The 13,440-nt window shown below is 36.4% G+C and overlaps 1 protein-coding gene across 1 annotated transcript in view; it reads right to left on the reverse strand.

Annotated features, from left to right (window-relative positions):
* Positions 1-13,440, reverse strand: part of SOX5 (SRY-box transcription factor 5) — a 395,723-nt gene that overhangs the window by 126,683 nt on the left and 255,600 nt on the right. The window contains exon 8 of the mRNA XM_082665854.1: positions 4,327-4,450. Within this exon, the coding sequence (XP_082521980.1) occupies positions 4,327-4,450 (124 nt within the window). The remainder of the gene's footprint in view (positions 1-4,326; positions 4,451-13,440) is intronic.

Consider the following 13,440-nt stretch of genomic DNA (forward strand, 5'->3'; position numbering starts at 1 on the left):
CACACACCTAGAGCCCGTGCTTCGCAACAAGAGAAGCCATCGCACACCACAATGAAGAGTAGCCCCTCCCCCCCACTCACTGCAACTAGAGAAAGCCCGCATGCAGCAATGAAGATCCAACACAGCCAAAAATGAATAAATAAATACATTAAATAAATAAATCTATAAAAAAAGAACTTGCTGTATAAAAATAAATAAATAAAATAAAAATTTTTTTTAAATAAATAAAATGTTGGGCTAAAACCAGCATACATATTCAAATTCATTTTGAATTTTGGTAGATTTTTTTCTATGATGAGCCAGCACAAAACTCTTCCTGCCAACCTAAAACTGTTCTTCAGGTGTCAAAGATGTGTACATTTTATTTCAAAAATATCCACGTGGGACTTCCCTGGTGGCACAGTGGTTAAGAATCCACCTGCCAATGCAGGGGACACGGGTTCAATCTCTGGTCCGGGAAGATCCCACATGCTGTGGAGCAGCTAAGCCCGTGCACTACAACTACTGAGCCTGTGCTCTAGAGCCCGCGCTTGGCAACAAGAGAATGAGAAGCCCGCGCACCACAACGAAGAGTAGCCCCTGCTCACCCCAACTAGAGGAAACCCACGCACAGCAACAAAGACCCAACGCAGCCTAAATAAATAAATAAAAATTAAAAAAAAAAATCTACCTGATACAAGCTTTGCAGTTCACAGGTTCAAGTCTTTGGTTAAGAGCTTAGGACTCCACTCAGATTTTCCAGCAGAAGCAAATGGACTGTGTCCTTGGACTCTTCAACCATCCGGAGTATACTTGAACCAACTCATTTGTACATACATTCAGTTTATAATTCAGAACTGGAACTGGCATTTATTTATTTATTTTTAATTTTGGCCTAGCCATGTGGCTTGCGGGATCTCAGTTCCCTAACCAGGGATTGATCCCGGGCCACAGCAGTGAAAGTACCAAATCCTAACCACTAGACCACCAGGGAACTCCCAGGATTTTAGTTATTTAGTTTTTCAAATTTATTTCAAGGACTTCGATGATTGTTTTCTGATTAAAATGAGCTAGTACCCATAAACATAATTTAAAATTGGGATTTTTAATTACTGCAATATAAAATCTGGGGTGTGTTTAACATGTAGCAACTGAATTGACAATTTTCACAGAACTGGTAAGTTAAAAATACAGATTACTTCATTATTTTTTTCCCCTGAATGTTAAACCAGTGTTTTTACATAACTTTTTTCAAGTTATTATACATATTTAAAGCACTCCATTTAATAATACACCATTATTTTTACCTCCTTAGAAGTCTGGAAGTATTTTTAGACTTTAAAAAAGAAGTAAGAAAGGCAATAACTAGATATAGATTCATGAAGAAGTGTGGTTTCATGCTTGATTTCACTAACAGCAAACACCAAAACAGAACTGAAATTCTGATAATATATCAATGTTTGTAAAGTGACCTACATATTCATAGATAAGAGTGGACTACAACATTCTCTAAAGCTTCCTTTATATCTAGCCAGTTTGCTCTGAAGTCTCTGGCTGTGCTATTAATTTATTCTTATATTGTTTAATGACACACTTTCTAGCAGTTAAGAGAAATTCCAGCAACTACATTCTGTAGGTGTCCATTCCACACCGTGTTTCTACCATTGTATTTCTTAAAGGGAAAATACCTTTATTTCCAACTAGAAGTTTCTTTTTTGGAAAAGAAGCTTGATGATGTTTGATGATGATGGTTAGGTTACCCAACTGGTGTTTTTATTTTTTCCCCATTGATAACATTTTAACTTTCATGTGTAGTTTCAAAGATTTTAATTTTATTTATCAAAACACATAGTCTACACAGAAAAATTTATCATCAATACTCTCTTGAATGGATTGATGAAAAGCATTTGAGAGTATTTGATACCAAAAAATAGTATACCTTTCATATTTACTTGAAACTCAAATCAAGATGGATTAGTCAGTGTCGCTTTCATTGAGAACTCCGTGATATTACTCAAATTAAAACAAATGACAGCCAGAGCAGTGACCTATGATTGACAATTACAGGGGGAATAAAATAGCAAGTCCCACTGAAGAGAGAAGACGGCAAGATTTCTTTCCCTACCTCGATTCCTTTCCTGCAACATGATTATGGAGGAAATAAGTAGCCTGGAGTATGTATCGCTCCCACCCAGCTCCTCGTTCAAACTGACAGTGTGAGAGTGTCGACAAGGGTGGCACTCTCTTTTACTACTGGCTTTTTCTTCGTTTTAGAGTTTGGCATGATGCTTCTTTCAAGCTTTCCAGCAGCTGTAGAAGGCTTTATTCTATTTTACTTCCAGGATACAAAAGAAGTGGTATCACTTATAACTTTAAGCACTGAAGGTATGAATATCAAATGGTTAATATATTAACAACTTTAGGAAGGGAAACATTTCTCCACGCCACGTTACGTTAACACTGAACAAATTTGCTATGCCAGCTCTGTCAAATGGGAGTGAGGCAGAGGTGTTCTTGACCTTTTCCAGCCCCCCAGTTATGCTATTGTTCATACTCAATGTGGTTTTCTCTCAGCACAATATTCGCTAATGGGACTTATGTCTACAGTTGCTTAAAAAATTTCTTTTTCAAAAACAGAACTAGTCTATATGTACATATTGCAGGTGCAGTCTGAAGCAACTGCTGATTTTTAAAAGTGTCATTTTTTTTTTCATTTTAGTAACCAAGGCTATGAAAAACATATTGGCAACATACATTTAATGTGAATAGTAATTCCTTAGGTAAAGGGAAACAAAAAAATCTTTTGTAATTAAAAACTCAGAAATCAATGTAGCAATAGAATTTTAAATTCTCTTCTTAAAATTTAAATTAGTTTTAGAATTTAAATATTTAGGATATAAATATAGTCCTTAGTTATACAAAGAAGTTGGTGTTTCTGGATGAATCAATCTACAAAGACAGTATTATGCAACAAATAATATTAAATAAATACATTAAGGATCCAGAGTGAGAACACCATCTTAAAACACAGGAAACCTAAGTCAAGAGAAAGATGTGCAAAAGCCATGTTTAAAACTGCAAAGAGCAAAGTGCTTACAAGTATGAATTTTTATACTCCTCAGTTCAGTTCACTTTTACCTAGACCCCATGGTTGCAATCTACTCACTCACATGGCTTTAAAATATTACATCCCATTTCTTCATTGCTGTATAAAGAAAGTTTAAAATCTAGGAATAAATGTTAAATATGAAAATTCAAAACATCATTTAACAGGAAGCAGATTTGATTCCTAGTAATGTTCAGAAGAATTTCTCAAATGCAATAAGTGTTGGAGCATAGCAAGATGCTAATGTGACAATTTATTAACATATAAATGAACCAAAGTCTACTGGTATTTACAAAATAATATTCTATATAAATATCTAAAATGATAATACTTTGCTAATTGTTTTCAGTGGTATTCTACTTTGATCAGTGAAAATATTTCAATTATTAGATTGTTTCCAAAACTCACAGTGTATAATTTTGATTTTCCTTAAAAAAGTCATAAAATCACAGGCAAGTAAAGTTGATAAGCAATATAAACAGTTATCTCAATGTAACCCATCATTTAGTGTAAAAATGCCCTTGTGTTGTTTGTAATGAATGCTCAATCATTTATCCATTCATTCAACAAATAGTTGAAATTGTACTAAAAGTGAAGATATAACAATACGTGAGACAGAATGAGCACTGGCCCTCATAGAGTTTACAATTAAAGTGAAAGGAAATACACAGGACCCAAAGGAACCTGGAGAAAGGGATCTAACTAGATTAGGCCAGCTTTCCCTGTCTGAGCTGGAAGAGGTTCAGAAAACCAAGGAGAGTGAACACAGACAATTCAAGTCCAAAGTCAAGAAAGAGTATGGTTCAGTCTAAGAACTAAAAGAAGCCTAATGAGAAATTAGGCTGTAAATGTAGGGAGGAGACGGATAATGGAAGGCCAACTGATTCACATTAGGAAACTTGGGTTTATCTTAAAGGGCAATGGAAAGCTATTAAAATGCATATTCCTGTCTTACCTACATAAAAATAAATTGAACCCGAAAATTATATTCATAATTTAAGAATACACTGGAAATGAAAGTTATGAAACAAAATTATAAAAAGCAAATATTGGCTTCAGAAGCATAGAAATAATCTAAGCTCTTGAATACAACATAAATCCTTTTCTACACTTTCTGTGTGTTTCCTCTTTAAAATAAAAATGCTATATGGGTGATCTCATTTCTTGGTGTGGCAGGAATATTAAATTGCCTAAAGCCATGCCCTCCACGCACGCCCAAGTGAAAAATCAGTGGTACTTACTACATCCAGCCTTATAGCTGAAGCCTGGAGGAAGGAGGAATCCTTGCTGGGCAGCTGCAGCCAGTGTCCGTTGATCGGGAGGGAATACAGGAATCATTAATGGCGGCAGTTGACCTTGAACCTGCTGAACGTATTAGAGTGAATCAAAGAGAAGAAGTTTTGATATTCCATGCTTCCCATCCTCCCACCCTTATGATATAAGAAAAAAATTATTCAATTCAATATACTGGCATAGAAGCCTGCTAGAACCCTGGATGTGAGCCTATGTCTTAGGACTACTTTAGATAGGAGAATCAGAATACTGAATACTTTAACTGGAAGGTGTTATCAAGTTCACTTTCTAACCTGGTGAATAATTTCCCTACATGATGATATCCTTTACAGTGATGAAGCATCAATACTTCACACTACAAGTCTTTTCTTACTGCATTAATATAATGATTAAAAAAGTATCCCTTAGGTTGAACTAAAATCTCCTTCTGTAAATCCCACCTGTTAGGACTAATTCTACCTTCTAAAACAAAATTAAACTGGTACCATTTGACATATGAACAGCTCTTCATTACTTGAAGATAATTCTCATGTTCATGCATAATACTAAGGTGTTTTTTTTTTTTTTTTAGTTCTTGAATAAAACAGCTGAAAGAAAGCTTAGAGAGTAATAAAGACTTTCCCCATTCTTTATAGAAGAGGTAACTGAGGCCAAAAGAAAACTGACTTGCCTGTGGCCATGGAATGGGGGAGTCAAAACTATGTCTATGATCTAGTCCCTTGGATCTTTTGAATTCATCTATCCTTTTTGAGGCAATTGAACCACTCGTCAAACCACACGGCCTCTCTTTTGGTTGCCATCTTTAGAATACACCTTAATTTTCTGGTGTCACTCTCAGGATGTAGGGTTCACATCAGTAAATAAATAATCTAATACAATGGAATCACTATTTTCTTTTAATTGAACAGTAATTTCTAGAAATATAAACTAATGCAGTCATTTCTGCAGCTTTGTCACATTGTTACTAATGCAGAGGTTGTCATTTACTAAAATACCTAGGATTTTTTTCCAAATATTTAAGCAAGATTTCTCTGGTGGACATGGTTATTGGTTAGTGTTTGTCAGAGAACATACGAATGAGAATTTAGGATCCTGCTAAAGGTCACATCTGACACTTTATTCTCTTTACTATTTCTTCCTCACATGAAGTCAGTTATTTGGAAAATAAACAAATAAATATTTCATGAACACATACTGTGTATAAGAAAATGAGCTAGGTAGTACAGACATAATAGTAAACAAAACAAACAAGATCTTATGCCCATGGAGCTTACATTATAGTGGGGATAATGGTTAAAAGTAAAACAAACACATGTACAAACAAACAAACAAACAAACAAACAATTCAGTCGCTAACCTTAACAGCAACTCTGAAATATCTCCGGACTTGTTTTCCCTCTCTCTCACTGGCATTCACATTCTTAGACACATGATTCTGATAATTCTCATAATTTCTCACTTTAAAGGTCCACCTTCACTTTCTCCACCGTTTCATCTTTCATAGTAAACCTCTGAGGTATTTCTGAGATTTTGGTGTGTGTGTGTGCGTGTGTGTGTGTGCGTGCGTGCATGCGTGCGCACGCGCGCGTGTTGAGGGGGCAGAGGAGGGGATGAGAGAGAGAGAGAAGGAGGAAGGGTGAGGGGAGAGAAAGAGAGACAGAGAGACAGCCAGCCAGCCAGCCAGGCAAACAGAGAAACAAGCACTGTAAGAATGAGGAATCTGTTTTCAGAAATGACTCCAAATTGCAAAGTATTTCTTTTAACCAAAAGGATTTTAAACCTATCACTGCCACCAGAGTGAAACTAAAAGTGAACAACACAACCAGGAAAACAAAAAGAGAATGTTTTAAGGTTAGAACTGAAGGTTAAAAAGCTTATATCACTACAGCCCACATTTTCTGAACATACTGGAGAAAAGATAAACTTTATGTAGACACCAATGGAAAACAACTGACTGAAGTCTCAAAAATTAGAAAGTGCATATCGAGCAAGTATGTAGGAAAAAGTGGCCTGAAACAAGAGGGAGATGTTTGAAGGCAAAACAGCATGGGCGCTAGTTCTGTGTAAGAAGAGGACGCTGACCAGAATAACAAGCAAACCAAGAAACAACAAACTAGCCACGCTGGTTAAGGGTTATCACTAGCTACTATGTATCCTTTACATTTCATCGTAAGCTATTATATTTTATATAGTACATCTCCTCCTTTCTAAGACACCATTGGTTATACAATGTGTAAGATGGTTATAAATTTAATAAGAGCACTTTAGAGGGAAGAAGAAAGGAATTTCAAATGAAACACAAACAAGGGTTGTAAGAGTCATCCAAACTTCAGAGACCTTAAAATTTGGGAAAAATAACTTCTACAATTGCAGAAACAATAGCTTCTTATTTTAGTGCAGTAGTTCTTAAACTTGAAGCTATATTTTCGAATCACCTGGCAAGCTCTGAAAAACTCTCAATGCCCAGACTGTTTCCTAGACAACGGGGGTGAATTAAATCTGAATCAACAGGGGTGGGACCCAGCCATCAGCATTTTTTAACGTTCCCCTGATGATTCCAATGTGCATCCAGGTTTGAGAAGAGCTGTCTTAAAGAATGCTGAAGTCACTGTCAACAAATCTTTTTGTCTTCTTCATATTTTGCCTTGAGTTACAAAGGACTTTCAGGTATACAAGTAGTTGAAGGGAGACTCTGCCTATTACAGGTCTGGTGCTCACAGGACATTAAACTATATTCCTCATAGAGTTCCTTCTAAATGAGTCTTGTATCTGTATTTCACCTGCTCCTCTTCTGAAAAGCTTTTGATGGTTGCTTTTACTTAGAGAATAATGACCCAATCCCTTCACATGGTATTCAGGATTCTTCACAATTTGTTCCTAGTTCATCTTTCCAGGTATTTCTGCTGCCCTCCTTCAGATATTCTGTACTTCTGCCTCAATGGGTCATGAAGGGTTCCTTGCATACTAGGTGTTTTTCCACGCTTGAACAGGCTCAAAAGTATCTTCTCCTCTGTTTTTAGTAATTTCTCTTTTTCTTTTCTTCTTGGCGAAATTCAACTTATTTTTCAAAGGCTTCTGAGACCCACATAATGTCTTGGCCTGTGCAGCACTTCTTTCTTATGGTGCCAATTTTCAGGCAGAAAGAACTGTTACTTCTTTGACCTCATAAAGCTAACACAATACTTACTGTATTGAATAATAGTTACTTGTATAAGTTGAGCCTCCCTTATGACCTATGAACTTATTTAGGAAAGAGGCTGTAACTTATTTATTATGGTAACTCTAGAGCTTACAGCAGCAGCTGAAATTATTATATGAATTGATAATTCATAAATAAAGAAGAACAATGTATTATATAGTCCTGTCTGTAATTACATCTTCGTGCCTCACCTCCAAATGTCCACAAAAGGCCTGTGGAAAACGAAGTTCTTTAACGACCAGGAAGGAATTCAATTTCACTGGAGAAAAATGGCAGCATGAAATACCAGCTGCTTTGTGCTCCTATTCTTAATGTATAGATAAAAGGTCATATACATCATGATAAATCCATGATTCTTAGAATTATGCATGCATGAAGAAATAGAAAAGTAATACAGAAATACTGGAAATTTATTACATACTTCTGTAATGGACAGATATGCCTGCCTATCATGTTCTAATAACATGATGTTTCAATTATAAAAGCTTTGCTTTTACAGTACTCTATCATTACTATTTTCTTTTTTCAAACATTTCCCGGCTTTATTTACATTTATTTTTCCACGATAATTTTAGGACATGGAATTTCTCTTTGAATTCATTAGCCTAATGGCTTGATGGCCAATAACAGGTTATATCTTTTATTCAAATCTTCTTTTGCTTCATATACTTATTGTAGTTTTCTTGGTAATTTTATTTGTAAGGTTTTTTAAAAAATACTTTTCTTGCTGTCGTAAAGTTAATGTGTTCTTGTTATATTATTTAACTGGTTGTTGCATGTACATAAGTCTATCTACAAAGCAGGAATAAAGACGCAGACCTCCTAGAGAACGGACTTGAGGTTATGGGGAGGGGGAAGGGTGAGCTGTGACAGGGCGAGAGAGAGTCATGGGCATATACACACTAACAAACGTAGTAAGGTAGATAGCTAGTGGGAAGCAGCCGCATGGCACAGGGATATTGGCTCGGTGCTTTGTGACGGCCTGGAGGGGTGGGATAGGGAGGGTGGGAGGGAGGGAGACGCAAGAGGGAAGACATATGGGAACATATGTTTATGTATGACTGATTCACTTTGTTGTAGAGCAGAAACTAACACACCATTGTAAAGCAATTATACCCCAATAAAGATGTTAAAAAATAAATAAATAAATACGTCTATCTACTTGTGTGTGACAGCTTTTACCCAGGTAATTCATTCATACTCTAATAATTTATAATAATTTTTCAGGTAAAAAATTTAGTATTTTAAGAATAAATTGCAATAAATTCTGGGGCTTTAAAAAATCTGTGTATTTTATTATGATTATTAAAAAACATTTTGCTTTAGTTATTTAAAAAAATTTTTTTTTTTAATTTATTTTTGGCTGAATTAGGTCTGTTGCTGCATGCAGGTTTTCTTTAGTTGCGTTGAGCAGGGACTACTCTTCGTTGCAGTGCATGGGCTTCTTATTGTGGTGGCTTCTCTTGTTGCGGAGCACAGGCTCTAGACGCATGGGCTTCAGTAGTTGTGGCACATGGGCTCGGTAGTTGTGGCACACAGGCTCTACAGCACAGGCTCAGTAGCTGTGGCACATGGGCTTAGTTACTCCGCAGCATGTGGGATCTTCACGGACCAGGGCTTGAACCCATGTCCCCCGCATTGGCAGGTGGATTCTTAACCACTGCGCCACCAGGGAAGCCCCTGCTTTAACACTGTAACTTGTTTTAGTGTCTGAATTTTCCAAGATCCACAAATGTAGAATTACACTTTTAAGGCTGAGAGGGCCTAGAGATTATCTGGCATAACACAATCATTGTGCTGATAAAGAAATGAGACTTAGCTTGGCCGTATAAATTGTTCAAGATCCCACATTTAGCTAAGAGCAAAGTTAACACTGAAACTACATCTCCTAACAATCTAGTACTCTTTTCCAACACTTGGGAAAAATTGGGGGTGGGGAGCACGAGGAATTACAAGGGAGAGGAAGAACTAAAATGAAAAATAAGCCTAATTTCATAGTCCCAATGATGTGTTTATTTTAGAATAGCATAGGAAAAATTACAGAGCATTGTAGTAATATTCAGAATAAAGTAAACAGTAAAATATATACAAAATGTGTGGTTAATTCATCTATGCAACTAAAAACACATTTCAAAAACAGTTGATCCTCATTATTTGCAGATTCTGTATTTGCCAATTTGCCTACTCAATAAGATTTACTTGTATCCTTCTCAAATTTACTTGTACTAGAGCTTTTGTGGTCACTCACAGACCTGTGCAAAGTAGCAAGAAATTTTGGTGATTTTTGCTGTTTAAAATGCACATAGAATCAATAATAAATATTAATAAGGTGTCTTTAAACAGAAACACACATAAAACAAGGCTATGTATTGATCAGTTGATGAAAATAGTGTGACCAAAGCTCTCAGGAACCTAACTTTGTGTTTCGTCCAGGAGCAAAATCGTTCAGTATTTGATAATTCAGTGTTCATGGCAACTTTATAGGACATAACTAGCACAAATAATGAGCACCAACTGTATTACTGCTGTATCTTAAGTAATTTTTAGTTCCTTGATGCTGAAAATTAGCCCACCTTTGGGAGAAAAGGACGCATCACATCAAAACAGTATAATGTTTCCTGGATAAATTCTAAAACAAATTTGTTATAATGTTAGTATTTCATTCTCATATTTGCCAGTGTTGACCATTTCCAAATCCTATTCACTGTTAACTTCACTTATTTTCTTTTACTTAATGGATGAATTCCCTTAAAGCTCCTAATTAAGGTTTAAATGTGTGACATTTGTAACTAAGTTTCAACAAAATACTTTTGTCACAAAATTTTGGTCTTTTTAATGGGGGCATGTTATTCACAAGTTTGAATAACTCACAACAAATTTAAGATGCTACTTCCTATACTTTTTAAACTTTAAGATAGAATATTATGTTTTAACACTTTTTATAATTCTACCACATAGATAGTACATGTAATCTTGCCCTCTAAAATTTTATGAATCCAACACAATTATCCAGCACACATTATCACACTTGTAAAAGAACAAGTAAATACTTACCAATTATTCATAGTTAAATATTTTATATATTATGTAAATATTCTATTCAAAACCCTTCAGTGGTTCCCTGAAACTATTTAATATATCAAGTAGATATTTAAGATTATTAATTTAGCTTCCAGTCCCATGGGTCTGTTTATTATTCATTCAATCAACATTTTTACTAACTAGAATGTATACTTTTTTGGTAACCAGGAATACAAAGATGAATTCACATACAATGCCTGCTCTCCAGAAGCTCTAAGTCTGGTCGGACAAATGGATAGATAATTAGAATACACTGCCATTAGTTCAACAATAGACACTTGTATGGGATACTATGGAAGCACAAACGAGAGACTCCTAACACAGCCAGAAGAAGTCAAGGCAGGCCTCAGAGAGATAGGTCCAGCAGGTGTAGGGTCTGAATGGATAAGTAGGAGTTAGCCAGGCAAAGAGGTGGGAGTGTGAAAAAAGAATTCCAAGCAGATGGGAGAAAAAATGAGCAAATTATCAGGGACAAGAAAAAAATATCATGTGAGGGGGAAACCACCAAGCAGTGTAGAACAGCAAAAAATGTAAGTGAGAACCAGTGTTAGAAAGTCTGCCTGAATCAGTCTGTGTTTCACTGTAAGACACTTGAGATTCCCCCTGTAGGCTCTGGGGACCATTTAAGTAGGTTAGGTGGTATACTCTGGTGGGCATAGGGAGAAAAGATTTGAGAGGCAAAGCGTGGAGACTAGGTACATGTTGATGTTGGGGGAGGCTATAAATGTGTGGGTATATGAGAAATCTCTGTACCTAAAAAAAAAAGAAACTATATACGTAAGAAAAGGAGAAGAGGACAGAGTCACGATAACTTTCAGGTGTCTAGTTTATATAACTATTTATACTGGTATGAAACAACAACAAAAAAACATACAGGGGTAGTGACAGATTTCATGGAAGGATATGAATATGGTTCTGAACACATGTGTTTGAGGTACCTAAATAATGTTCCATTGGAGATACCTTACTAGCAGACTGATACTGCAGCCTGAAGCTAGTGAAGAGATTTTTAGAGGCTATGGTTTGGGGGATCACTTGTTGATGAGAGTGAACTAGATAATCTAAAGAGGGTTTGAAGGATAAAGAGAAGACAGCTTACAATCATCTGGGTCGCAACAATAATTCAACAAAGGGCAGAGGAAGAGGAGTCTTAAGAGCGGAGAGGTAAGACAAGAATAAAGAAAATCTTGAGTACAGTATCACAAAAACCAATGGAATATCAAGGTTGAGGTAGTGCCTAATAGTGAAAAGTGTAGCAGAAAGAGTATTTTAGAGACAAAAATAATATCTTCTGGAATAGTTTATTAGAAGATGGTGATGAATCTAACAGCAACAAATCCACTAGAATGGATATTCTGAAAGGTTGAGCATATTCCAAAAGGTTGAGCACTGAATGACAGGCAAGAAAAAGGGGATGGCAAATGTAGAAGATTCTTCAGAGAAGGCTGGGTGAGGCATTAGGAGAGACATTTGATGGCAGCTGCGTAGGGATGCACAGGTTTTATTGAAGTAGCAGAGTTTTAGGTAGCAGCACATTTACTGGCTGGAAGGAGCAAATGGAAATTGAGAATTTGAAATGTAGGAAAGAGCAATTAACTGGTGGACCAAAATTGCAGAGGAGGCTGAAAGGCAAGGCGGAGGTGTGGGGATTCGCTTCGACTGGGAATGGCATCTCATTCTCTGGGACCTGACGAATGAAGCTATACAAGTGGCTATAAGCCGATACTGTTCTACCGGTAAGGAAATGAGAAGGTAAGGAAAGTCAGTTCCGATGGAAGAAGTTTTCTCAATGTTGAAGGTAAAATCATATGCTGAAAATGAGAGATGCTGGGATTGAGTAAGGGAGTTCAGCAAAGGTACGTAAGTTTTGGATGGTTACTGTGAGAAATGAAAAAGAAAGTAACCACAGACGATTAAAAGGGGTGATGGAAAAGTCTAAGGCCTGAGAAGAGACCACATGAATTATGATGCTGTCAGTCTTCCCTTTTCTGTGATTTTTCTGAGTTTCTGGTCACAGATTGGGGAAAGTCAGGGAATTAGGGGGGCTTCAGCAAGGATAGGTTATGAGGAAATCAAAGTTGCTTTTGAACGACAATGGGCTTTAGACTTTACCCCAGGAAGAGAGGTCTGGAAGGCATTACTTGACTGGGAAAAATACAGGAATTAGAAAAGTAGAGGGACTACTCCGTGATACCAAGGAGCAGTTTGTGTGACAGCTCAAAAAACAGGAAGTTATGGTAGAAGACCTGTTCAAACTACATACACAAATCTTAAAATGAAAGGCAGCTATATGATTTAAGTCAGCACGATTACAAATAAAATATAAAATCTGAAACTTTTCAAATGTTCCTCAAGAATTGAGTCCGATGAGTACCATAGTATTCAAGCACACGTGGTATTTAGGGATCAATTCACCTCCAACTGCAATTCAGCCACCTTTGGTGGGAAGCATAGCAGCTGTTTAGAAGCACACAGAGACACTATACAGCAGTTTTTGAGAAAATGGAAAATATAATATTCCAAATGAGATTACAAGAGGGGTTTAGGTAGGCAGGATATAATTACCCAAACTGGAGTAACCAGGATAACAAAGCTGACTTTCCACCATTAGCAAGAAGAGGCATGGGATCGTCAATGACCACTAATAGTCTGTGTTTTCTCATTTCACATAATAGAAAGTCGATTTGTAAGCTTATCCTACCCAATGCAATGGTATTTAGAAAATGAAAAAAAAAAAAAACCCTACACTAAAATTTAGAATAAAGGAGCCAATTTATCTTCC

The sequence above is a fragment of the Grampus griseus genome, assembly GCF_964374135.1.
Source record: "Grampus griseus genome assembly, chromosome: 11".
NCBI classification, from domain to species: Eukaryota; Metazoa; Chordata; class Mammalia; order Artiodactyla; family Delphinidae; genus Grampus; species Grampus griseus.